The following is a 27,549-nucleotide window of genomic DNA, read 5'->3' as shown; positions in this document are numbered from 1 at the left end:
CAAACTAAGCTGAAAAATGTGGCCCAAACCAGAGGCCGATGGGAGGTGACTTTATTTTCTTGAAGACACTGGGACAGGTGAGATCTTTAGTAACACTGTGTCCTTAACTCGTTCTGTGAGGTGGGAGCGCAGCATGTAATAAATCTTTTTTTTATGTCCTGGGAGGACGTCATTCCCTTTTACTGGAGGAACGTTGCACTGCAGAGCCGTAAGCAGGTCAGAAGACACCTGATGTTCCTGATCAATCCACGGACAGTCACTGCAGGACGCTGTCGCGGTTAAACGTGGTTGCATCCGCTCTGTCCTCTCCTCCTCTCTGCACGTGAAGTCCTGCCTGCGCAGGCTTTACGTCTTGCTCTGGAAGCTGGGCTCGCTGCTGGCTGTAGCTGAACTGGGAAAAACAGAGCAGAGCTGCTCCTCTTTCCGAGCCCGGACGTGCGTACAGACACGCATCTTCCACCGAGCAGCTTACAGTGCTTTCTAGATAAGGCTCTGTCGTGTTCTTTGTCATCATAAGCAATTCCTAAATATTTGCTAATGTATTTTAAACTGTATTTTTTTAATCAGCCTATGAATGGCCCTATCCTAAACCTTGCCCAGTTTGAGGCTTTATTTCCACAAAGAGTCCTATGAGCCTTTTTCAGGGGAAAGACGACAGACTCCTATGCTGTATCCCCAAGAAAGGATGCTATTAACATTCCACAAAAAAAAGGACACAAATCTTGCAGAAATACTTGTTTTTCAGAAATATTTATTAAACTGTTAAAATGATTTACTGCCCAACCAAAAAAAAAAAAAAACCCACCCAAAAAAACTTCAGTGATCCTGCACTTTGCAGACAGGATTGTTACGCCCCTTACCTGACAACATCCTGGCCCCTTTTGTAAAAGCAGATTTTACTTGAATATTGAGAAACAACATGTGACAGATCTGTAAATCGTTACATGCTCTGCCCTACAGGCCATCCTTTCCGACGGCACTCGGAGTGTCTAAACTCAGCATTTCTAGCATGAGAACGAGGAGCGAAGTGGTTAACGCTAGCAGGTCAGGAGTAACTAATTCGATTTTTGAGGTAACGGGCTACAGAGATGAGCGGGGGAAGGCTGTGCTGCTTAGTGCCATTGTTTGAAATCGGCTGCGGATTTGACCCGACGACAGCGCTCTGGGCTCTGGCGTACGGGACGAGCTGTACGTGCACGGGGCCGGGAGCTTTCCTTTGTGCTACACCAGCTGAGGTGCCGGGGAAAAACTGTTCAGTCCGTGTATTTCTATTATCCCAGTGTGTTGCTCTCAGCTGATTTCCCAAGTGATGTGCTTATTCAGGCTGTGCATCCGCTGCGTTCCTGCCTTGTTTCTGATCACTGCATCTCTTCCAAATGTGCCGAACGACTGTAAACTATGCTAGGGAGAGACTCGACGGGCATCGTTCACAATTGACTTTAACTGCCTGATATAACTGTAGTGTACATTTTTTTTCTAATGTGGAAGTGAAATCGAGATATTAGCAACTTAAGTGTCATTAAATTAAGACACTCCCCCCATTTAAGAATTGTTTGTCACACAAAGGGGGAAGCGCTGTTCTTTTATGCATACAGCTTTCTGTAAGCATACAACTTAAGATATGTTACCAAAACGTAACCAGGCAAAAGCGTATCTGCCGAATACTAGCATCGGACGCCACCGTCACGATTTCAAATGCAGATGTCTCATATAAGGCCACGTATCCCCCCGCTCTGAACCGCAATGACACCAGGGAGGCGCAGTAAACGCTTTCTCTACCGAGAGCGTGTGGAAGGTCTGTGTTCAGCGCGAAGCACAGCCAGGAGCAGAGCGGCATTCAGCCCACCATTGCGAAGAATGGCTTCCTGGCACAGTTTAAGAACCATTTGCTGCTCGTACACACTAAAGAATCCAGAGTCTTGGATCACCCTGTATTAAAAACAGCTGGCCTGCACTAAACCCTCTGGCTCGCTCTTCTCTAGGAGTCCTTCGAGTCTTCCTCCTGCACTCGGCACCTGGAGTAGTCGGAGCTTTACTCCCGCCTGAGCGCTGTTCCCTGTTCCTAGCGCCGCTCTTCACCGAGCAGATGTTGCTGGGCGCGAGGTGCCAACAGCAGCTTGCCGCCCCCCGCGCTAAGCTACGTGTGCAGACGTTGCCTAGGGCCTCGTCGCAGCTGGCTACTCCTCACCAGCAGCACCCTCTCCTAGCGTACAGCGAGTTGACAGAAGGACCTCAGCGCCTCCTCGCACGGAGCCACGGATGCGCTCGCCCTCTCCCGCCTGGTTAGGTGCCCTCTCGGAGCGCGTGGTGCAGCGGCAGGGCGTGCGCTGACACCGGGCCGTGCGCCACAGTTACGCTGCGCGGGGCTTTAGTGTCATGGGTTTTTTAAGTACAACTGAGGTCTCGCAAGCGCAACTGCAAGCAGATCTAAATCCCGCCTCCTGGCAGCTCAGCCGCGCAGCGCGTTTGCTGGCAAGCGAAGCTCCTGTCGCTGCAGGACACCCAAACACCAACCAACGCCAGTGGAGCGGCCTGCGCGTACAGAATTCATCCGCTCTGCCCAAGTAGTGTTTAGATCAGTCAGAGAAAACGTTTTGAATTAGGGCCATCTCTAAGTCAGTTAAAATAGTCCGTGTCAGCTAGCTGAGGATGTCTTTCGCTCTGAGTTAGGCAGTCTTATCTAGATGGAAAAGAGGAGTGTGACTTAATTAAAAACCTGTCTGTGGGAAAGAGACCTAATTCCTTTACAGCAGCTGCCTGCTACTCTAGGGGCGAGTCCCTAGTAAGAAGGAAAAAATTCAAGTGTTAGAATTCCTCCTTATAAGCAATTTGTTTTCCATTAATACTGCAGAACTCATGGCAAAATGCAAGGCACGCTCACCTCATACATCGTTTTCTTCATGCTTTAGGCACTATAAGCAGCAAGGGAAATGTACACTCACTATCCCTCTGAAGGCTACTCCAGTTTATCAATTTGTAGCAGGTGAATTTCCAAGTGGTTTCTCTGCAAAATGCAGATGCCGGCTGAACTTGACAGGACACGGCAGCGCTGAGACCTGCCATGGCGAGTGGCCAGCTGTCGCATCCCTCTTGAAAAAATTCTTACAGAAATGAAAAGCAAACAACCGATAGTGTTAACAAACAGGGTAAAAGAGTCTTTGCCACTAATATCGTACACTGCAAACAAACTTCTAATAATGGCACAGGTCCTTTTTTTTGGTTTAAAGAAGCTTGTGTTACTGTAGTTAATGCATGAACAAGACCATAGACTTGTTATTCAGCACAGAACAAGTCATCTAGAAGCTTCGATGTCCCGGGGTATCAGCGACTGTTACTGCAAAACTTGGATTCCGTTTTCAGCAAACAGCCACCAAGTGAACAGTGAGGGATCCCTTTTGAAGAGTGCATCGGAAACACAACCACCGAGGTGTGCAAGGCAAATAAAAGTGATGAGCTGCCGGATTTGTTTACAGAAGCTTCTTGTTACTAGACTGTCGAGATCTACTGCGGTAAACTGAACACCTCAAGGTTTTAGTCACAGGTGCTGCAGGGCTTCCTGTCCTTGTTCGGTGTAGGAGTCATCTTTATTTGAATTCGACCATTCTCCAAAAGTATCCTGGAAGTGGACATTTTTCTGTGAGGCCTGCATACGTTTCTTATCACGAGAGAAGAAACTAAACCTTCCGGGAAGGGAGGAGTAAGGGAGAGGAGGGAAAAGAAAGAAGACCGTTTACCATCTTGAAAACACTTCAAACACCCGACACGATACACAGCACAACAAAGCACAGAGCAAAAAAATCTGTTTGCATCTGCAAAAATCAAGGCAGTGAAGCCTGATGGGAGTGCATGTCAAAATGTTATTAGAGATGAAGTCATTGCAATCTCAAGCGGCTTGGCTATGGAAGCTTCAAATAAGCTCTAAATGCTGTTGACTCTACAAGGTGCAGGTATCGTTTTAGATGTATATTCCCCCTTCCCCAGCCCTGAGATAAAGAAGCGACACAATACGGGTTAGTTTCTTGGCATAAGTAAAGTGGTATCTTTGGCATTAAATCTGTATAATTTACCATGAGGCAGAAATAGAGAATGTTTTTAAGGGTGTCAAGCAGGGAAATTCATAAGATAAGAAAATAAGCCTCCACATTTTTCCCCAGTGTACAGACTTTGATAGATAGACTCGATTCCTGCAAAAATAAATGAATAAATGCACGTATGTGCACGAGAGTTTGCAGGATGAAGGCTCTAAAGAAATGCACACAAGCGTGCACGTCATTTCCTGTCACACAGCTTGGGTGCTCTAAGATAATGACGTACATGAACCAACAGCCATTTAATACAACAACAAGTTGCCAGCTGACAACAGAGCTAAAAAAATCCAGTTGGAAAAATCCTTAGTATCATTTTATTGGTACAGGATGAAGTTACTTGATTAGGCAAATTCACTGTTTGTCATGAGTTCAGTACAAGGGGTGTTAGTGCGGTGTTTAGGTCTGCTGAGAAATGCAAAAGTTGTGGTTCCAGCTACCAAAGGTTTGAATTGGCTGCGTACCCCTTTGGTTTTAGTGGTGCGCGTCAGGAGGTAAATACTGTTTTCCTTGCACTGCACCGAGCATGACGCCGTTCTGATCCAGGTCGGGAATTGCTAAATGCTGCTACAGCAAGAGACTACGCATGTACAAACTCAGCTTTGACAGGTGATGGAATACGTGTCAGGACACAGACCTGGCCCTGCGTCCGCGCCCCCCGGCGTCCTTCCTCCACCCCCTCTCCCGCGAGCCTCCCCTCAGGACCACGATCCCAACCGTCCCAGCCGCCTTGTGCAGAGCAGGGAGTTCTGCCTTCCATCTCTCTAGTCACACAGGAGGCTGTATTTGAGTGGCAGATGAGGTTTAAGGCAGCTTTCCCGAAAAAATATCCTATCATACGTGCAGGTAAGTATGATCGTAATTATTAAGAATATCAAGAATATTAAGAATAATTATTTCTTGACTAGAAAGTGATATAAAAAGCTACACAAGTGCAATGCCAGATAACTCACGTTGCTAGCAGGACCTGAACTTTTGCATTTCCTGGTTTCAAATGTGCAGCCTTAATAGTGAAATAAGTCTTTTGCACTTAATTAGCCTCATACGTTTCTACCACCTTCATCACAGGAGCTCATAAATTCACACACATATGCTATGTCTTTTCAGGGCCAGGTCCAATTCCAGATGATAAAAGAAGTGTCTAGTCACTGAGGCTTTCTGCTGAGCATGTTTGGTCCTGCACGGTCAGGCTTAGTATCTTGAAGTCCACACAAAGGACTGCTGTATTTACGCAGTAAGTCTCAAACGTCAAAAGTTCAGTAATTTTTCACTTTATCACAGAATTAAGTAAGAGAAAAATATGTTTGTAAAATCTCTACACGAAGCAGAAGGGTTAGGCTTTTTTAATTCCTTCTGAAACAACGGAAATTGTTATTATGCCTAGAAAACTCTCGTGGAGGATGTTTGGAAAAGCATGTCTGTGTGGAGAGGAAGGGAATTTAAATACTGCGTTGCTGCTGTGAATATACAGATCGCTAAAGCAGCAGTTCTAATGAGAAGAGAGTTTGCATTAACAATTCTCCGTACGTCTTCCAGGGACAGCCACGAATAGGATGATAGAATTGATTATTGAGAGTGTATACTCTATTCCAAAATACATAATTAGAGACAAAATATACAGTGCATAGATAGAAAGACATGGAAGCAACAGCCTATAATTAACTCTGGAAATGAATGTAGATACCAGCCATTACATTCTGTAAATCCATCTAACTGATTTGTAACAAGTCATTAGAATGACATGGGTTTCTCAAAAAGCATTGGTGTGAATTGTGAATAGGCACGCTTAGTAAGCAAAACTAACAGATGCTGGTTAAAATTGCATATTGCAACCATTTTCTAAGGAGTAATGATTGGTTTAGCATGGTAACATTAAGGCAAAAGGTGATAAAATGTCAATACTTGAGGATGAGCATGGAGGACTACGATGAGTTGTGTACTGACTGGTCATTCTGATTGGCACTTTGTTCTTCTGTGATCCCACAGCAGCCGATGAGAATGCAACCAGCAGTGCACGTTAACACAGGGTCATGCAAAAGGAAACCACGGTACCAAACATTTAAAAAAAAAAAATCCTACAAGGGACACAAGTCTTCTTATTGGCTGCAATGTGGGATCGTCTGGAATCAATCCAGCTGCTACCATGGGCATTATGGCTGTAAAGATCCTGGTCAGGAAAGTACAGACACAGAAGAGATAAGACTGGAGCAAGGGAAAGAAAAAAAGCATTCCATTAAAAAGAAGAGAGGCAAACATGATACACGGGGTTACTTTGAATTACCACACAGGATATGTTACAGGGAGAGGTGGATCTGCATCACCCAAGACAGCTCTCCTCAGTGAAAAACTTATTTAGAAAAAGCAGTCATTGAAACAGTTTAAATTGCTTTTGAATTTCTAAAAGATACCACTTTTCTGTTGTGAGGCAGCCTGCAATCTGGGTCGGAGTTCATCAAGGTATTACCACCTCTAGCAATGCAGAGCAGAGTGCACGTTTTTCTTCCCAAGAAACAAGCAGGCACATACATAATGAAATGAAGGATGAAGGTGTATGTTAAGAGATACAAAACAGGGCTCTGCTGTGACTACTGGATATTTGCACGGAAGACAGGGTTAGACAGGACCAGCATTACAGTTAAAGATTTTACAAACGTTACAGTTGATAGTTTCAAGTTAAAAACCAGTATCGCAGGTGAAATCTTGAAATAACCTCCTATGCAAGCCACTTGGTTAAAGGGCCTGTATATCTGTTCCAAAAGAACCTGCGTTGCTTCACATGCAGAAAGATGCCAACTGCAGGCAGCTAAATACTTAGGGGAAACCTTGCAACTACTCTAGCAGAAACACTTTCTAGCTGGCTAGCAGCAAGGCTGTTTCTTTGTAAGAGTTCAGCACTTTCACTACACGTTGCACAATTCATGCAGCTTAGAGGTTGAGAGAGCACGCTGGCTAGGTGCTCTGTGCCCAGCCAGCCCCGCACAAACCTGCCGACACACCTTCATCCATACCTGGAACACCCTCTGTTTTCCTAAGGATTCTCCTCAGAGGTTCTCCCTTGTGCCAAATATTTTTTTGAACTGTGGACTAATGTCAATTAAAGATTAAGTTGAAATCACGAGAGACATTTCACTTGTGACCAAATGCAGCTCTCCCCAACACAGTCACTCTAACTGCTATTCTTAGATTAAAAATGAAAACAAACAAGCAAACATTGTTGTATCGTTAGCAGTAGCTAGGACTTCTATTTTTACACATTGTGGCAGGGTCCGTGAGCTGCAGAAATGAGACAGACACATCAGCTTTTGTAGACTGCAAGAATAGGAAGAGAACTTATGGCTGTTTCAGGCATTACATCACTGACAAACAAGCACGTATCCTTAAAGAGAAAACAAAAGGGCGTTTTCTGCTCAAAACAGAGGGAGCATTTTTACTCCTTGTACTTTTCCTCCTCAGTAAAGCCTCCTGGTTACATTATTTCATCAAAACTCTGACATGTGATGTGGTAGAGACAAATGTAGAAATCAGTCAGTCTGAGATCAGAACTCAGAGTTTGCCCCAAACGTGCAAACCCTGGGAGTGAAAAAATGCTGACCTGGATGAAGGGACAGAGTGTAGCCTCAGCAAGTTTGCTGATGGTACAGAAGTGGGAGGAGTGGCTGAGCCGCCAGAAGGCTGTGCTGCCGTTCAGCGAGACCCGGACGGGCCGGAGAGCTGGGCGGAGAGGAACCTAATGGAGTTCAACAAGGGCAAGCGTAGGGTCCTGCACCTCGGGAGGAATAACCCCACGCACCAGTACGGGATAGGGGCTGACCTGCTGGCAAGCAGCTCTGCGGAGAAGGACCTGGGAGTCCCGGTGGACAACAAGCTAGCCGTCAGCCAGCAACGTGCCCTTGCGGCCAAGAAGGCCAACGGTATCCTGGGGCGCAGCAGGAAGAGCGTGGCCAGCAGGTCGAGGGAGGTTCTCCTCCCCCTCTACTCTGCCCTGGCGGGGCCCCATCTGGAGCGCTGTGTCCCGGTCTGCGCTCCCCAGTTCAAGACAGACAAGGAACTACTGGGGAGAGTCCAGCGGAGGGCTACGAAGACGGTTAGGGGACTGGAGCACCTCTCTTAGGAGGAGAGGCCGAGAGCTGGGTCTGTTCAGCCTGGAGAAGAGGAGACTGAGGGGGATCTTATCAACGCTTACAAATATCTCAAGGGCGGGTGTCAGGAGGACGGGGCCGGGCTCTTTTCAGTGGTGCCCAGCGCCCGCATAAGGAGCAGCGGGCGCAGACGGGAACAAAGGCAGTTCCACCTGAATATGAGGAAGAACTTCTTTACTTGGAGGGTGCCAGCGCACTGGACCAGGCTGCCCAGGGAGGCTGTAGAGTCTCCTTCTCTGGAGATACTCAAAACCCGCCTGGACGCGATCCTGCGCAACCTGCTCGAGGTGAACCCGCTTTAGCAGGGGGGTTGGACTGGATGATCTCCAGAGGTCCCTTCCAACCCCAACCATTCCGTGATTCTGTGATTTCTGTAACTTCTGTTTTCCTTTCTTTACGGGGATGCAGCACGGAATCACCTGAGCACGTCTTAGATAACACAGGCTACATATACATATGTCTCATTCCCTGAGATACTGTGTGGTCAAGGAAAAAAGGGCACATTACACAGGCAAGCATAAAACTTCTCTTAAGAGGACAGAAACAGCGTCTCCTATTTTTGTATTTCAGCTTTTTGTTAAACCAGGAGGAAAAGTCTGAAACGGAGGGAAAAACAACCCTACTTTCATTTTCACTCTGCACGCAGATGCCAGCATTACACGTTTTCATCACATCATGAGGTATGGGGAGTTTACGTGCCAGCGTGCTACCCGGGTAGCCATACAGCGAGGTGCTGACAGCGTCCTGCCTGGGAGAGGGAGAAGGGAGCTCTGGAGGCAGCTCGCAGCGGGCAGGGACTGCAGGTGGGGCAGGAGGGGTGTTTGAACAGGACAGAACAGATGCTACACTTGGGTTCTTTGTTTTTCCCAGCAGTGAAATTTCCTGTCTTTTTAAAGCCCATCTACGAGTACACTGTTGACAACACACACACAGAGGAGGGGAGAAAGAAAATAAACCCACGCTAGACAAATCCCATCCAGACAGGCTGCAAGAATAAGACAAACCTGAAAACTATTACCATCCTTCAGGGTACTTAAGTAGACGGTTTTATCTTCCCGTATTTAATATGATGGCTAAATTAAGAGAGAGCAGAAAGAAACCTGGGGACAGAGCATGACAGCTAAAGGAAGTAATTTCATCTTAACAGCAGGTTCAATATGTGCTTCCACTGTCTGGCAGAAGAGGACTCTTGCCTTTTCTGAAAGGGGCCAAACCAACATGATTTTATGTTTTATTGTGTGCCGTTTTAGCGATATGAATTTAACACAGAATCTGAGAAACAGAAAATTAGACAGGTATCTGAAAATGTGCATTGATTGAATGGTCTGATGCTCAACAGGTTTTCACTAATAAATGAACTGAGAGGAAGAAAGCACTGAGAAAACTGGTTGAAAACACTTATGTGCCTCCTGCCATGGCTCCCTGCGTTGCTTACGCATATATGCGGAAGGCAGAGTCAAAGCTAATACCTCGTCAGCATGGGCTCTGTCTTACAACATCTATTTACATTTTTATGTTGCCTTTGCTTCATGAACATGGAAACTGCAATCAACGCAAACTGCGTAAGCTGAAACCAGCCATCCCCCACAGTGGGATAAGCTTTAAAAAGTACTAAAATAAATTTAAAAGAAAAGAGAAGTTTTACAGTGGAGATCTTGTGAGATGAAGTATTATTATTATCATCATAGTTGCAGAATGAAAACTTAAGTCCAAACTCAAAGTGTATTTTCTAGTCATGTGAGAGGAAGGGTTCTCTCAGCAAACAAAGCAGCACAGACAGAAGCTGGAGTCTACTGAAAATAATCAAAAGTGCCCTCCTGGCTTTATGGTGTTTTGGATCAGTCCACATCTTCCAACAGAACTTACTCTCACAGGGCTGCTGCTATTATTGAACAAGGACTGAAGGTTACAGACATGGGGACAGGATGGAAGAGCTTTTTATGTGGAAACAAATGACTGTTCCAAAATCATTTGTGCAGTTAAAAAAGTTAAGCTTCCAGTATCACAAAAATCCAAAGGCTTGCTATAAAGTTACAAGACTTAATTTGGAATAAATAAATGTAGAAGGAGGGAGTATCAACAGGCACATGGATTGGCTAACACTGTGATTTTATAATTAAGTGATACACTAATAAATGCACACCTCTGACAGCAAGCTTAGGCTTCAGACAGCAACATTAAATACTTCAGCAGAGGAACGTGGGGTTCTTTATAGCCAAGAAAGCTGGCATCCTCTGCAGCAGGAAATTTCTTCAGCAAACAAAAGGTTTTTGTGCCGTACACAGCGCAAATTGGGGTCTAAAGGCTTAGATCAACAGGGAAACGGGCACAGTGAGGTCATGGGGAAACCTTGCTCTCCACGCCCAGCTGCGACAGGTCTGCAGCTGGTTTTACTTGTGAACAACACTCCTTACACGTCTTCCGAGCATGACCTGGGGGCCAGCGGTTTCTGACACTCCACCACCTTAGGAGCTGTGTGTTAAGGAACTGGGACTTGCACTTGAACGGGAGCATTGTTCCTTCAATCCTTGCACACTGAGATCCGACACTGACTTCAGTTTTGGGCACACAGGACAGGCTGTGCGGTGCTCTGGATAAGACCGCAATTAGCAACACCTCCCTTTGGAGCGCGACTATGTGGCCCAGACAAGAAAATTCTTTAGGAAGATCAGGTGTCTGTGTTTAAGAGCTCATCAGCTCATACCGGCTGTAATAAAACATTGCAACACATGCTCTTTTGGTTAGCCTGAATAGTGTACTGAAGAAGGAAACATTAGAACTGGAGTGGGCTCCTTGGGCCCACCAGTCTGGCCCATAAACACAGCAGATGGCGTACTGTGGGCCCCCCTGCTGCTGTCTGCACGTAGGGAGCAAAAGGTACCGCAGGAAATAATCCGAGACTGAAAGTTGTCCCAGATCTAGGCAAAAGTTTTGGCCAAAGCCAACTGCTCTCTCATGATACCTGTCAAGTGCTCCTTCAATGTCTCCCCCGTACACTTTAGGGATGTGGTTATCTTAATTTTTAAATTCTTTAAAATTGTCCTACCCATAAGAAACATTTTGTATTTGCAGACTATATCCGGTATGCTTAGAAAATATGCTACTTACAGTCGTTTGATTCCAGATTCAGGCTGAGTTGAGGGTTTTGACTGAATTATGGGTGTAGGTTGAGGGGATCTAGTTTCTTCTTCTGTTTCCTCACTTGAAAGAAAGAAAAGATAATTAATGTTCTCCTCCCAAGCCATGGAAGCACCTTAAGTTCTAAAATTCAATCTGAGGTAGTACTGTTGATGAAGAAATGCAAAAAGATCTGTTCAAAGCTCACTGAAATCAACGGGAGATTTTTCTGCCAACCAAGGAACAGCACCTAGAACTGGGTCTCCTTTCAATATTTCCTTCCCATTGTGACAAGGAGACGGAGAAGAGGAATGCATTGAATAAAAGTTTTGGAATTTTAATTTTAGATCCACTCTTATCCTGATCTTTGAAGTTCAAAAGTACTAAATGTTTGTAATCTTTCTAAGATTCAGGGGGAACCTGGGAGTCAGGGAAGGACATAGTTTTTCCCAATTTTGAGGAACCAGATTCAAACTAAAGCTGTATGCTTGCGATCTCTACGTTAAGCATTTGCAGAAATATAAGCCTGTTGGACGCTATGTAAGAGCACATTTATTGTTTCTAGACCTACCCTACGGCTCCTCTGTGTATAGCATGCAACAGGAGAGGAGATCTAACCTACCTTTTGTAATATAAAAGCTCCTCTTGAAGTAAAAACACTTTTGATTTCAATTCATTCCTCTCATGAAGAACATCCCGGAGCTCCTGCAAGGTGAATCTTGGACGATTCGGATCTTTTAAGTCCATTGCCATCTTTTCTGACTCTGAGAGGCAGTCATCATTGTTTGGTTCTGCCTAAAGTGAAACGTGGGCTTTAAAATCACCATGCGAATGCATGTCTGAGGAGTTTGAAGCATTTATCAGTCTAGTTCCCAACCTCTTCCTTTCAGCGCTATTAAATCCTCTTTTAAGAGAAACACAGCAATTTTAAGAGGAAAAAATGTCGAAGGGATTTGTTTTTCATGTTAAAGACTGTCAGCAAGAACAGCTCAGTGATCTGATCGCTTTGTTCTTTCCTGTGCACAGGCTGACCGATGACACACAGAGGACTGGTGAGACTGTGGCAGGCCTCTGAAAGACGATCTGAGCTCTGTTTCACCTCTCTTCACCTGGTGTTCGGGGGAAGCTTGCAAACGAGGAAGACCTAAGTGTGGTGACTACAGTCAAAGCCCTGTGCTCACAGGAATCTTTCACAGAGTTACATCTTTGGGAAAAAACCCAAACACCAATTGTTTCTAGCAGGCCTGAACACAGGGTCCAACCTGAGCCACCTTACAGGTGGTAAGTTTTCTTATGGAGAAATTCTTGTGGAATCCAGACTGCCAGAAAGTCCACTGAAAATGTATAGTCCAATTTTTGATAAACAAGTCAGTTTGAGGAATTCATACTTTTAACAAATGGGGTAAATCAAACATCAGCCTTTTATATAAACACTGACAAAACTGGATAGCAAAGATCAGGACAGTTCCTTCCAGCTCCTCCCACAAAGAGAAGAGTCCCTTGGATGTAAACATATTAAGTGGAGATTTAAGTTTCTATCCCCTTAATGCCTTTATTAAAAAAGCAGGATTGGTGTTAGCACCAGGATCTAGCTACCAAGCGGAAGAAGATTGCAGATGAATGCTAGATGAGGCATTATACATGTTTACCTTGTCTCTTTTCATCTGAGAAGAGTTCACTGGAAGCTCGGAGGAATTTTATCTCCCACTCCCAGTTTCTGTGGCTCCCAACAAGCCAGAACTTGCACTCCAGGCACATGGCTGGATTCCAGGCCTGTGGGGCTGTTTCCTCTCACGGAGGTAGACTCTAGCACTTGCACAGAACTATTTGGCCCTAACCGCTTGTGAAAATGTGGTCTGTATAAACACAGCAGAGAGAAGACCATCGTTCAGGTCCTCTACTGTTGTTCCACTCAGCGGCTGCACAGAGCTGAGGACCAGTTAATGAGAGATCACAAGCTTCTGGGAAGGGTACTCAGAATCAAGATGCTGAAAAGCAGCTACAAGCCTTTAGAGGTCTGCAGGATTTCTAACAATACAAATAAATGCAGGACACTCTGTTCCGGCAAAGTACATTTGAAATGTAGCAAAGTACATTAGAAATGTGATGCTTTTTGCAGGGACCGACTAGAAGCCAGCACGTGAAATCAGAGATGCCAGCAGCCAGGTCAGCCGCCCGTCCTCCTGGTAGGATGCAGAGATCAGAGTCTCAGAGCTCCTGTGTTGCAGTGACGCCTTGCTGGGATACAAGGTGGAAATTTGAGGAGCTAAGTGCCAAAATTCTTAAACAGAGTCCATTTTTTGTGAGCCTGATCCTACCCTCTTTTGAGCTTATGTGTTTGTGAAACAGTTTTGCTATCTATTGATATATGATTTCAGGTTAAACTTGGCTGGGCTAAGGTTGGTGCAATATCAATTTCTACAGCAGGGATTGCAGTCCCTGTCCTGCAAAGACAAAGCAGCAGAGCAACGTGCGCTTGTCCATTTGTTTGATTCACCCCATTCATCCAAATGCATTTCTTTACACAGCCTACAATAAATAAAGATTGATGCAACCTAACAAGGGGCTCAAAGGAAATGACCCAAACGCTTTTCCTCTTCTTCACCTCTTTAGATGAGGGTCTGAGCTGATGCCTCTTCTTTTGGTTGTGTATTTGCCCCACACCTTTGCCCAAATAAGCTATTTTTGCTAGATTTTGCTCAAACCAGCAAAGACTGAGCAGCCTGTAGCCAATGCAAGTGTACTTGACTGAAGCCTACAAGCAATGTCCGTTCCAGAGCATGCAGCTATTCTGGCTTTCTGCTTGCCACTGCAATTCCTGTCTAACCATCAGCCTGGCAAAGAGAGCGGGGAATGGCTCTAATTAGAAGAGGCGCCACTGCCATGGAACTGATGAGTTAGAGAGAGGTAAAGAATGCATCCTTTCTCTCCGGAGACTGAAGACACTTTCACTCCTGCTGGCTCCAGGCCTAGGCTCCACAGCCCCTTTTACAAAGCTGGGTGTCCTGGCTGAATTAACAGCAATGAAATCATCCTTTTCATTATTAATACAGTGCTTGCCCAATTCAGCAGTGACATGTTAACACAACACTGACTGTCCCATTCCAGGGGGGACCAGGGTACCCCATCGGCCTTTGCCTCTGCTTCTTGAGGTACATTCCTGCCTACTCCAAATGAACTGGATGTTTCACTCTCTGCCGCAGTCTGTCAGGCATTGACGATGCCGCTTGGTACCGGAGCTCCTACCAACACATCCAGCCAAACAGATCCATATGTTAGTGCTCCTTTAGAGCTCTGTCACATCGTGATACCCCTTATCCTATTTTGTACTCTTCTAAGAGCAGCATTAGGAAAGGGAAATACAGCACATTTGCTTTAGTAAGAAAGAAATAGTGTGCACAAAGAAAAACAATAGGAACCATAAAGAGGACGAAGGGATGCAACAGATCAGAGAGGCATCTTTTTCTCATGAAGCTCCCCTCAAGCTTACGTTCTTACTGCTCTGATCTCAGCACCAACTCAATTTGCAGATTGTCACTTTGCCTGTTCCTGCAAGTATTTGAGTATGCAAGTGGTAACATTTGCTTTTCATGAACATTTGTGCTAGTAACACTTCACAGCAAAAGCAGAAATAGGGCCAAAGTTGGTTCCTCTAAAAGGCGCCTTCAAATATTTATACGTTGATTTGGTAGCAATAAACCAGCGTGGTCCTGACAGCTCAAAAGTGCCATAAGCACTGCGAGGACCAAGTGTGCCGAGTTCTGCGTTGCCCCTGGGACCCCTTCTGACACAATTTCTTTTCTACTATGGTTCACATGCCACCACCGTCATAGTCCACGGCACCTTCGGGACCCATTAGGGCTTGCATATTTGCATACTTGGCAAGGCTTAAGCTACTTGTCAGCTGTTTATCTTTTGGAAAACCCAGACTGTTAAGGGATCAGTTTGTTTTCCTCTGGGGAAAGGGGTTGATGTGTACAAACAAAATGAACCCAAACATACTAATAGAGCACTACCAACACACTATCTACCTCCATTGCAAACTAACAGCTGATACTCCAGAGAGTTTGGATTGCCTCGCAATGTTTTTAATAGAATGCTCTCTTTTGAAGCAATGATTTGCTCTGGTACCTGGTGAATTCTGCAGCCTAGCGCATGGCCCAAAGGTTACACTCCCTAGGATGTACGATGGGTAGCCAAGCCTAAGGGGAGAGCTGCTCTCTAATGCAGATGCCCCACTGCTAACCTGTGCTGCCACTCTGCCTTCTGTGTGACCGGTCCCCTCCTCGAGGGAGGAGGGCTCTGTTCCACCGGGTCATCATCCGCCCTAGCGGGGCCTTTCCTGTCACCGTGCAGTGAGTGACGTTGCTCTCTGTATGTCACACCCGAACACAAGATGCTGTCCTCAAGTCCCACCATTGCCTCTGATGTGCATCAATCACATTTATCGAAAGAAGAGGTACTTGGTATGAAGTCCAAAGCTTTTTAAAAGGCTGTTTAAAAAGGGATTTAAAGTGCCTCTTACCTTTACTTCCTCCCCATTTTGGCTGTCCTCCCCCTGCAGCTTTTCTCTCAGTTTCCCCAGCTCTGCTCGCAGGCTGCCCATCTCCTGCTCCTTGGTTTGCAGATATGCTTCTAACTCCACCTTCTGCTCAATCAGCGCCTTCCCCTGAGCCTCAACAACAGTGATCCGGTGCCGCAGGTCATGGTTGATTTTCATTAACCTGTTCTGTTGCTGCTGAAGCTGCAAAGCATTGATGCAATAGGTCAGCATCCGTTCAGCCGTCAGCTGTGATGGCCAAGTCCCAAACATCACGTTAAAGAAAAAGTAGTGGGTTCCTGTTGAATTTAATCTGGAAAATTCTGCCCCCTCCTCACTCCCAGATTAGTCTTTTTAATATCTAATTATCTACTACAGTTGCAGTCACCAACATTTAATTGGTTTCTAAAGAGGCATTTTTCCCCTAGCACAGGGAATTCTCCAGCTAAAAGCAAATCCAACACTTTTGACACTGTGTTTCAAAAAAGCAAAGTTCAAGGATAGGGTGGCTTATGGGATTCTGAATCAAATCTTAACCCAGAGCAGAAGAGAGGAAGACAAGACGGAGGAATCCTCAGTATTCAATTTACATTATAAGTACTTTGCTTTGAGCTCTTAGGCTCTCCATAAGGCAGGATGTGACCTGCTGGGCATTTTACGGACAGCACCGATTCGAAAGGCCACAGCACCTGCCAAAGGCACTTGGGTAGAGCAGAGATCGTCTAGGTCTGGCCCTCACTAGCACCAGAAGAGTCCCATGGCCTAAGGAGATGAGGCAGCGTGAGGATGGGAAGCAAAATATGGGTAAGGAGGTCATTCCTCCTGACACAGAAAGAACCAAGACATCATGTGATTCCCAAAGTCACAGTGGAGTCTGTGATTCACCTCAGACTAAACCCGGATCTCTGGTGCCGTGGTCCCCAGGGCCACCCGTTCTCTCAGTGACCTTCTGTTCACTGCTGGCAAAAGTAAGTGACCTGGGCTGGGCTCAGGCCCCTTCCTCCCACCCCTTCCTGTGCAGAGGGGTAACCCACACTGCATCCCTGGTGGGGGAGCGCCTGTGCAGAGCCCCTGCTGCCACATTCTGCAGGGAGTGTATGTAAAATATACAGTAGCCCGCTCACCCACAGCAGGGATCTCGGGGGGGTGAGGCACGGGGGTGCTGAGGAAGTTTGCACTGCCAAAGCAGAGAGAGATTCAAGAGGCCAGAGAAAGTTACCTGTCCTGTTCCCATGAAAGGGGAGAGGTATCAGGTCTTTAAGGAAACAAACAAAACAACCTGTCCTTCCCCCGTCTTCCTCTCTTGTTACACTGGTTTCCAGCCACGTTCCAAGTGTGCCTGGTCCTTCCGAACGCAGCAGAGGGTGTGCGTCCGCACTGAAGACTGCCTAATCATTTCGGACACTCCACAGCTATGCCGGACACTTCAGTTACTGGACTAATAATCTGGCATTGCTTACAAAGTCTACATTAACTTAAAACTTGAAACCAGGCTATGAAAGTATGGGTGAGAAAGAAGAGAAATAGGAAGACTAAGAGCCACTTACAGCCTCTACATCCTCATTTTTAAGTCCGAGTTCCCGGTCCTTTGCTCTGATTTCATCCCTCTGTTTATCTACCACTTCCTTCAGCTTCTTCATGACTTGCCGCTCTCTCTCTGACATTCCTGGTTAAAAAAAGAACACAGAAAACAAACTAAGGACAATCAGGAGCTGCTGAGACTGAGAACAATAACAGTGAGAAATATTTAGGTAAAGACTCTGGAAGTTGCCCGCTGGTAGAATTACAGAGAAGCTGTTGCAAGATGCTTTAAAGGTTACTTCAAGGGTAGTAGGGAACATAGATGACACAATCCACTCCGTAAAGCCACTGCACAGAAACTCCTTAAAAAAGTAGTTTCACATCAGTGTTCGCACTATGCCCCAGGGAGCTTGGTTATCTGTGTCATAATCTGTAGAATCAGCTCACCAAGACCCTGTGAAAATTGTAAAAAAGATGGTCTGGATCCTCAGCAAGACCTAAGCAACACGTGACTATTGTGGATCTCATCGAGATCCAAACCAGCTGAGGTGCACTGGACTAGAATGATTTTATGCTGAAACCTAGTTTTGTGTTGGGTGAAAGGGAGATGAAGCAGGACCTTCAGAGGGTAGCCCCACCCTGAATCTAGAACAGAAATTTAGTCTGAATCATGGTCACATATTTTCTCCTCATGTTTTGCAACCCCCTCCCCATCCTATTGTGTGATAATTCATATTTAGAATAGCTGTACTTCAGAGAAAAATACTACATGGCATTTCACTTGTGAAAGATGTTTGGAACATTGCCAAGAATCCAACATCGATCCTGTCTGAAAATAAATAAAGGATGAGATGAACCTGAAATCTGTCCAAGGAATTGTTAGGAAATGTCATAAATCACAAAACAGGAACCATTCTTCCATTATTTGCCATTACGGAGCTAATTAGGAACGGGCACTACAGCGATGGGCTCTTCAGAGCAAACACAGACCACATGATTTAACTCGGCGAGACGATAAATCTACTACACTAACTTTACCTGAGAACTGCAGAGAGACATGCAGTTTGATGGTCTTAAACTATCACGTAAAATCACATTGCACAACATCCCATAGGATGGCATGAAGATGAAAGCCTGTGACCAGGGCAGCGTGTGGCTGCTCCGGCGAAAGTCCAGACCAAGCAGGGGCTCAAATCCAGGGTCTACTGCTGTCTTGTTCTATTACCTTTGGCAAAGTGCTTAGTTACGTGGGTCCTCAGCCTCCTCCATTTACGGACTGCGAGTGGTGATAATTCTCTCACCCCTCTGGGATGGCTGGAAAGCCACTTCCTTTTTAATATATTAAAGCAGTTCCCGCATCCCACATCAGAAATATGCTGCGTAGACATCAAATGTACCCAGCCAGTCAAGCCTCTACTTTCTAACACCAGCTCAGACTTTCTGGTTATGTTCTTCCCTCATCAGAGAAATCCCAAGTTGCTCCCATGAGAGAATGTAGGCTGCACGCCTTTAGGAACTCCAGCTTACAGATCACCTACAGTTTGAACTGATGGATAATACAGTAGAGCAAGACAAACCTGAGAAAAAGGGAGTAACTCTTTGGTGGATGCGCACTCCTGCAGCAGCAGTGGCTTCCCATGCAGGCGTAAAAAGCGTACCCCTGCCAACGGGGGGAAGAGCAGCTCCGATCCCTCACTGCTAAAGGACCAGAGCTATGGTACAGCAGAGAACAGGTAACCCCTCTGCTGGGGAAAGGACTGGTGACCATGGCTGGCCGGGAATTTGGTTCAGAGGCCGTGTTCCTGTCAGACCCCAGAGAAGAGCTGAGAGTGACACACTGTTCACATTCTAGTATTACAGTCTCATCTTTTTTAATTCTGTGGTAAGTTTGCCTGCTCTATTTCTGGCCCTGGTCCTTATAATCTCTCTGCTCTAGGTTCCAGTTCTTTGCAGGATAATTTTAATTCCTCACTGTGATAACAGCTCATACCCGCCAGGGAGGAGAAGTAGACACTGACACATACTGCTGCTTAACTCTTCTAAGAGATCCACGCTCTCCTATCACAACACAGGTCTGATACACCACTGTATCCACAAATCTCACTACAGGATCCTGGATCCACCCTCTGCAGCCAGTCTCAGGGCTGGGGCCTAAAACATCAGCTGTATTTAAAAACACAAAAATCCAAAACTTTGCCTTGAAGTACAGAGGGACTGCGGTGAAACTTTAGACTGGTGGTTTCACCCCAGCAGGAGCTAGGAATAGTGAGTGCAGCTATATTCATTAGTACTTGTGAGATGCTTTGAGATCTCCAGATAGCAGGTGCTATTTAAAGAATAAAGTACCATTTCAGTGCTGACTGCTTTTCCTCCCACTGTGCTCCTTTTTCTCCCTAACATTTGGTGAGCATAAAAGACTTCAATTGTGTGCACATATCACTACATTATCCTTTTTATTTCAAGAGGAGGGGAAAGGAAAGGTGGGAAGTGTTTGTGAAACAGTCACATCTTCTTCCATTTCCTCAGGCACTGGGGAAGAGGAGAGGCAAGTCACTAAGTACCCGAAATGTAAAGTAATTATCTCTAAATGATTCAAAGTCTAATATCTGCAAGATCTTAAATGGCACGCCCAGCTGGCTTCCCTAGGCACATCCTATGAGCAGCTTCCTGTGAATTGCTGTGATCGTAGCATTGTTTGAGCAAGAGAAAGGAAAGCAGCTGAAAAAAAAGGGAAAAAAAAAAGGAAAAGAAACGGGAAAGAAAAGAACATCGTTTATGTTCATGTTTAGGGACCTGTTTACTGTTGTTTATACAGCATCCATCACAACAGGCCAAAGTGCCAGTCAGGGCCTGTGGCACTATACCACTACCTCAATATTCAGCACAGAAGTTTGCCTCCACTTTTGAAAGGGAATTGTAGGCTCCAGCAGGTTCACACAACTGTTGACATCCTGCTGCTTGTCTATATTAGCACAGCCCGTCTGAGGCAGCAGCTCCCCTCGCTGCGGTGAAACAGCAGCCTGCTTGTCCTGTTTGACACACGTTGGGTCAAGTTTGCTTGTGGCATTTTGCTAGGATATTCCAATCAGTCAGCACCATCAAGCAGTGCTCAGTTTGAGCCTGGGAGGAGCAGCATTAATGGATGTTGCAGACTCATCTTTAACCCCTCCTGTGTATTTTGTATTCTGCCACATGTCCTTTCACATGAACCCTGGTCTGCTCAGACTCTCCGCAGATGCCCTCTGTGCAGATAGGATTGCATCTGCCTCTCTTAGACACCTTCATTATGCTAAAGTGAGGCTCTGCGAACTCTGATGTGACTATTAATTGGCAAGGATCGAATCTCAGTGTCTTGCACACCCAAATCACTGGCCTCTGTTGCCTGTGCTAAAAATAACTCCTTTAACTGTCTGGTGCGTAAGCGGCAAGCTTAATCCCTGGGGCTAGCCGCTAAGGGGAGACATGATCACAATACTAAATCGTGCTGAGATAGGAAGACTGGAGTCCGGTCAAAGTTAGTCGAGCTAACAAAGTATTTAGCTTGAAAACCTGCATCTGTAGACTCTACGTGTATCCGATCAAAAGATGGGAGACCGAAAAAAAGCAGCATGACTGCTTTTTGACACTGTCCAAACAAGTCAGTTGAGACAAATCTATCCCCATGCGTTAATGACAAAATTTCCTAAAAGGAAAACAGTTGGGTTTGATATAATAGGTCCCAATAATAAGGTGGGGTTGCTATAAATTAATGTGATTTGACTTATGCTGATGATTTTGGACAAAGGATATCAGTGATCCCAGAATCCGGTCTCTGGAATGGGTTTGTGGGTTTTGTTTGTGTTATTATACTTGGGTAGACACAGTAAAAATAACATGAAAAGCATGCCTGGCATTTGCTTGGCCAGCTGAATGTGAAGACTATGGCTATATTTAAATAGCACATGAGCTGCAGTGAGCTAGATACCCACTGGAAGAAGGGGAAAAAAGAAAAAAAAAAAAAAAGAGAGAAAACAAAGGGGAAGTTGGTTCTTTATAACAAGATGTCATAGTCTTCATGGTCCATGAGTCATCACTGCCATTCTGAAATTTCGCATGGAGTTTGTAAGGCTGATGTTGAGCTACTTCTTTGCCATTAATTGACTCCTAAATTGGAAGCGTTGCATTTGTTTTAAAAAAGTGGTGATCTTGAGAGGTTCAACAATTTTTACTTTTTGAAGATTTCATTATACTCCTCCCCAGGGCAAGTGAGCAGTACTCGGCCTCTGGGAGGAAGCAAGTGCAACTTCTGCAGTGTTGGACAGAGTTTCATCCACCTACAGCAAGCCTCCATTTAATCCCAACCTCCAGCGCCTGGAAAAGGATATCCCTTTGTTCCTACTGCTGAATCGGAGAGCTGCAATGGCTCAGCTGTGTGCTTTTCAGATTGCCCAGTGACTTTGCAGGCTACACGCAGGATGCTAGCCTTTTGAGGGAGCCATGACTTTACCGATAATCAGAACCCAGCCGTTAAAGTGGAGCTGTGGCTTGAATCAGTGGACCAGAGTCCTGTCCATGCACAAATAGTTCAGAAAGCCACCCACTTCCAGACTGACTCACCATCACAGGCATGTTTTGCTGCTGGAGTGACGCTGTTACCATTCTCAGCTGTCCGCCCCGTCTGTCAGGCAAGGCTGCCTCATCCCCAAAGCTGCACAGTCATGTTTTTCCAGCTTAAACCCCAGCAAAGTATCATGAAATGGACTCGGTAGCCAGCAGCCTCAAATGATGTGCTATGAACTGTGGAGCAAACAGACATCTGTTCATCTGCCCCGCTCTTGGGCAAGAGCTATTTGCTGAGCTGTGGGTGAGAGCTGAGGATGGCAATTGGTTCAGTTGCTGCAGTGAAATCTACCTGTACTTGTGAATCAGAATCTTATGTCTTGAACTTCACGCTGCCTCAAGAAAGAAGTTGCCCACAAGTTGGTTGTTTCAACTCTTTAGGATTCACCCACTCCCTGGATTATAAATCTCTTCACTTATTCTAAACTGGCTATAAGTCCCAAACAAGTGAGGGAACCCTAAAGGCGGGTAAACCACGTAAAATCAGTCTCACCCATTCCAGGAGAGTATCACAATATTCTCCTAGAGTATCTCCATATGGTGGACTGATATAATTCAGACAAAGAAATTCTGATTTGCTGCTTTACAAACAGTTATTCCGAACAGATCAACAGTAGCACTTACTTTTGTGCATAACGGTGTGAAATAAACATTGCCGAATGGATTATTCTGTTTGTATTAGAAAAGATAAGGAGGGCTTAAGAATGCTTTTTTGCAAGATGTGAGCTAAAGAGCAAACAAAAAGTGATATACCAAAAAAAAAAAGGAAGCTAGACTTTACTTTCAGAGATGCTTCTCAGCCGAACGAAAAGCTGTTCAAGCTTTTCTTTCCCTCCTACCCCCACCTGTTATCATGTCTTCAGTACCACCATGTATTCAGAGATTTTCTAGTCAGGTAAAAAAACCCAAACCCCAGACCTGCATTAATCTATAGGAAAAAAAGCCAGAATATCCAGTCAAAGTATTTTGATAAAGTATTGCTTTTTATAACAAAAGCAAGTACTGAATTTGAAGTATCAAACTTGCCTTCATGCTTCTGAAATTCCTCTTCTGTGAAATTAATGTCTTTGTGAGACAAGTTTGTCATCAGTTGTTTATTCTCCTCCTGCAGCTGTGCAATTTGGGTAAGAAGGTCCTGTGCTTCCCCTCTCCAGACATCCTCCACCAGTTCTAATTCCTAAAGGGTAGACCGGGACAACACATTTTATTTTTAAACATGTTAAGAGTCTTTGACTGGACTATTTACAGATCAAACTAGTAACAACCCTACTATGAATCTTATAGAAAACAATTAAATGAGACTACTTTGAATTTCTTAGAAGGTATCTACTTTTCCAATGCCAGCATCACGAATCCAACTATCAAAGTCTCCTTTTGCTATATGCTGAATGTAAATACACGGGGAGACAATTCCTGATGCAAACATTTTTGATGTGCAAGTTACCCAAAGGATGGCTCCTTACGCCCCATTTTGCGGTGAGGACCAGATTAAGGGGACTGCTGTGTTAGACGAGATAACCCAACATGAGCAACAACTACCTCCTGCATCCCAGGAAGCAGCCGCAAAGGCCGTTATAAATGCCCCAGAAACATCACACAGCGTGGGCCAGGGGAGTCAGCGCTAGGCATGCTCATTTTGAAAGAGCAGCATCTCTCGTCTAAATTTCTGTTATGAAACACAAGTAGTAGAATAACGAGTGCATGATACAGTGCAGCAAACCCAGAGCTCCTAGTCCACATGGTAAACGCAAGACAAAATTGTGCTGCTTCTTATGTAAATTGTTCTATATGGCATGTCTTGACAGGCATCTAGGTTCGCGGCAGTGAGACCAGTCAAAACACCACCTCCCATTTGTCAGGACACTGTGTGTCAAGAGCAGCTGTCACCAATCCCCGTAAAGGTCAAATTAGGACAAAAAGTATAAAGTCCTCAAGGAAAAACAGTTGTATTTAGAGCTTTACTTGTTCCAAAAGCCTTTGCCATAAATCATACTTCTGCAGCGGGGGGCATTCTCTGCTCCATTTTCACGTATGTGCTTCAAACAAAAAAAAGCTGCATGCAAATCACTGGAGCCAGGCTGAGTCACTTGCTGACTTCTACAGTCATCCAGCATGCCCCTTTCCTACCTAACAACAAAACACATTCAGACAACAACCCCGCCGAGCACAGCTCGAGGCTAAAATAAGCTCTGCTGAGAGATTAAAGGATAGCTTTCTGCTTTGAACGTATGCTCTGATAATGCGAAATCATGTTCCTATTGACTTTCGGGTTCAAATGCCATTTTATTCCAGCATTTATTACTGCATTGCTGTCATTTTATAACGCTTGCTAAAAGTTTTGCAGAAAACACTGTATGACAGATAGATCATAAGTAACATATAGGTCTTGTAAGCTATGCAGACTTAATTATTAAGACGTAAAGAAAATTTCATGAATCACCTCTATTTTACTTGAAACTCTTTATCTTGAGAGAAAAGCAAATCTGTAATGAAACTTTATATTGCCAAATACCTAGACTATTTACAGTGATGCTGCATATTACAACTCTGTAGCTAAAATAACGCGCTGACCTAGTTTAGATAATAAAACAGCACGTCCATCAGTTATAAGCATACTGATAAAAACAAAATAGAACACACACAAAAACCCAAACTATCTAAACTTGTATCATTTATGTGTGGCCGCACTGTAAGCACACAACTATATTAAGGTTTGCCTAGGCAAACTTTCTTATTTATTGCTGTTGAAGAGCCCGATGAATTAGAGCAGAAATTAACTTCTGAACCCTCATTAGCAGAAGTATCAGACAGAGAAGGCGGATCTATGGGCCACTACATGCCAGCCAGCTCAGGAAACTCCAGGAGGTGCTAAGCCAGGTTTATAGGCAAAACAGATTCACATCTAAAGATTTTAAGTGCCAAAATCTCATAAACTGATGCTTGCAAGGACCACCAAAAGCTCCTCTGGATTGTTTTTTGGAGGCTTTTGGGTCACAACTATTTCTCAGTCTCTGGCTTTTTCTGCTTACCAGTACCTGTCCTGCGAAAGAGTTAATCTTCGGACCCTCACACTGGAACACACATGGATGTGACACTACTGTTCCATAGGGACTCGGTGCACTGGGAATCAACTCGATTAAAAAAAAATATGTATGTATCCTGTATTTTATTTTCCCTGTTAAAACACATTTCCACCAAAGTTTTGTCTGAACACCGTAAGCCATTTCGTGACTATTAAAGAAGCTGGCAGAGTAGAGGTGGTTAACTGGCAGGGGATCAGCTGACCTCTGGCAAGTACAGTGTTTTGCAGTTGACGTATTTAGGAAACTTTCTAACACATACATGAACTTCAGAAGCATCTACACAGAACATCAACTTGTACAATGCCACTTGGTATTGCTGCCAGGGCCAGTTCAGTATCCACTTCACCACGCAACATTTTGTAAATATCTGAGATGAAGAATTCCTGCTGACTGGCAATACAGCGGTCTCTGTGCAGTCAATGGGGAGATGGGACTCGTGGCCGCTCTTCCCAGAGGTGCCATGCCCTCAAAAAAACCTTCCGGCAGCTAGGGCTCAGGAACGGCTGATTTGATTCTAGCGGAGGGCCCAGACACAGGATGGACCAGCACAAGAGACGCCCACTTGCCTCCAGGTTAGATCTGTTAGAAGGGCAAAGGCACAGGTTTGGTACACGAACTTATATCTATTCTCTAGACCTTCGTCCTTCATACTCTGGAGACTTACCAGGGCTTTATACATTAAAGATCTTCTAACATCCTTTTCAGAGACACTGCCCTGAGACTTCTTCCACAAAATGTTGCGCGAATTATCCTGGATTTTTCATATGCTAATCCAAAGTCCCCTAGCTAACTCTTTAAGACATAAAACATGAATTTAAAGCCAACTCTTGAAGTCTGAGGTCTCATCCAGAAATTCCCTGTCTCCTCTTTATTCCGATCTGCGTGTGCCAGCAGGAATGGCATGAGGCAGCTGTGATGATTTAGCACAGTCACTTACTAGAAGAACCACTTCTTTAAATGAGTTATCTGGATGGTTTAAAGAGCAGACCTGCCACTTCCACTGCAGTAAGCGGAGCAGCTCATGCTGCTGTCCTGCCACACAAGGGTAAGAGGATGTGGGACATGATCTCTACCTCGGGCTTTCACGGGAGTGGGGTCAGGGAACACTATGACCATCCCAGATCAAGCCAAGGGACAACGTCTTCCCATCAGAGGATGGAGCAGGAATCTGGGAGAGTGCTCTTCCCTCTTCAGCTCTAACACTGCCCTGAAATGACTTGGTCCTCCATCTCTCTCCTGTGACTTGCCTACCCGATGAGTCTGCCAGGAAGACTAGAGTGCTAAATCATTCACAGCTCTGGAGAGAAAAGCGTATTATTGTCTGTGACCTTTCCCGGCCTAGCAGGAAGCAGCACTGTCCTCTGGTCAGGAGAGGGGATGGAGCAGGAGTCCTAATCGGGGAGACACCAGGGGAAGGAAATGCAGTGACTGGGGAAGGGGTGGAGAAAGGGAAGGAGGAAAGAAACTTCCAGGAGGGAAGGGAAAAAAAAAAAAAAAACAACAAAACCCAACACACCCAAACCCTCAGCGACGCTAAGGCAGCATCCACGCAGAGCCCGTGAGCCTGCCCTGCCCCTACCCGCACCGGCTCCGCGGCCTCCCGGCCCGCACCCCGGCCTCCCGCTTTGTTTTCCCCGGCGGCTGCGGGGCGGGGAACGGCGGCGGAGGGCCCGGGGCCCGGCTCTGCCCCCGGCCGGCCGCGGCAGCGCTGCCCTGCCCCGCCGCGCACCCCCGGCCCCCGCCCGCACCTTCTGGTGCTTGCGCTCCTTCTCGATGCGGTCCATCCTCTCCAGGCGCAGGCGGTCGAGCTCCAGGCGCAGCTCCTCCATCTCGGGGTTGATGTGGTTGCGGCTCACCAGCACCTCCAGGATCTCCAGCACCCGCACCACCTTGGGCATGAGGCGGGCGATGGCCTCGCAGCCGTGCTGATCGATCACCCGCTCAAACTCCTGCCCCACGGCCGAGGCGATATCGTAGACGTCCATCACCGTCAGCTCCGCCGCGTTCTTCTCCAGGGCGGGCGGCGCCCCGCCGCCGCCGCCGCCGTCCATGGCTCGCCCGGCCCCGCGGCGCCCTCATAGGCGGCGGCGGGGCGCTCTCCTGGCGGGGCGCCCCCTCCGCAGCCGCCGCCTCCTGCCCCGGCGCCCCCTCAGACGGGCCGCGGCCCCGCGCAACTCCCGCGAACTGCGGCGGGGCGGGCGCTTGAACTTGGCCGGGCGGCGGGAGGGGAGCGGCGGCGGCGGCGGCGGCGGGAGGGCGGGCGCGGCCTCCCCGCCACCACCCCCCGCCTTCGCCCCGCCGCTCGGGGCCAATGGCGGGCGCCGGGCGGGCCGGGGGAGGCCCCGCGCATGCCCGCCGCCGCCGCGCCTGGCCGGGCCGCGGGCGGTGCGGGACCGGCCCGGCCTCGCCGGGAGGCGCGGGGGCGGAAGGCGCTGCTCTGCGGGAGAGGGGCTCGCCAGCCGCGG

At 46.3% G+C, this 27,549-nt stretch overlaps 1 protein-coding gene across 4 annotated transcripts; it reads right to left on the bottom strand.

The window, feature by feature from the left end:
- Positions 1 to 734: 734 nt before the first annotated feature.
- On the bottom strand, positions 735 to 27,213 carry RILPL1 (Rab interacting lysosomal protein like 1). 4 transcript variants are annotated; one of them, XM_082324775.1, is made up of 8 exons: positions 26,833 to 27,213; positions 23,028 to 23,178; positions 17,429 to 17,547; positions 15,867 to 16,085; positions 11,964 to 12,136; positions 11,333 to 11,425; positions 6,165 to 6,252; positions 3,566 to 3,680 (listed from the first exon to the last, which is right to left on the bottom strand). In XM_082324775.1, exons 1-8 carry the CDS (start codon positions 27,133 to 27,135, stop codon positions 3,675 to 3,677), a joined length of 1,152 nt encoding a protein of 383 aa, XP_082180901.1. In that variant the 5' UTR covers positions 27,136 to 27,213; the 3' UTR covers positions 3,566 to 3,674. The 4 variants fall into 4 exon arrangements, with proteins under 4 accessions (XP_082180899.1, XP_082180902.1, XP_082180901.1 ...); XM_082324773.1 differs by lacking the exon at positions 6,165 to 6,252 and having other exon boundaries at positions 735 to 3,680; XM_082324774.1 differs by lacking the exon at positions 3,566 to 3,680 and having other exon boundaries at positions 5,805 to 6,252.
- Positions 27,214 to 27,549: the final 336 nt, after the last annotated feature.

The sequence above is a fragment of the Platalea leucorodia genome, assembly GCF_965183815.1.
Source record: "Platalea leucorodia genome assembly, chromosome: 12".
NCBI lineage: Eukaryota > Metazoa > Chordata > Aves > Pelecaniformes > Threskiornithidae > Platalea > Platalea leucorodia.
The sequence above is the reverse complement of the archived record's forward strand: the minus strand, read 5'-3'. Positions and strand labels throughout refer to the sequence as shown.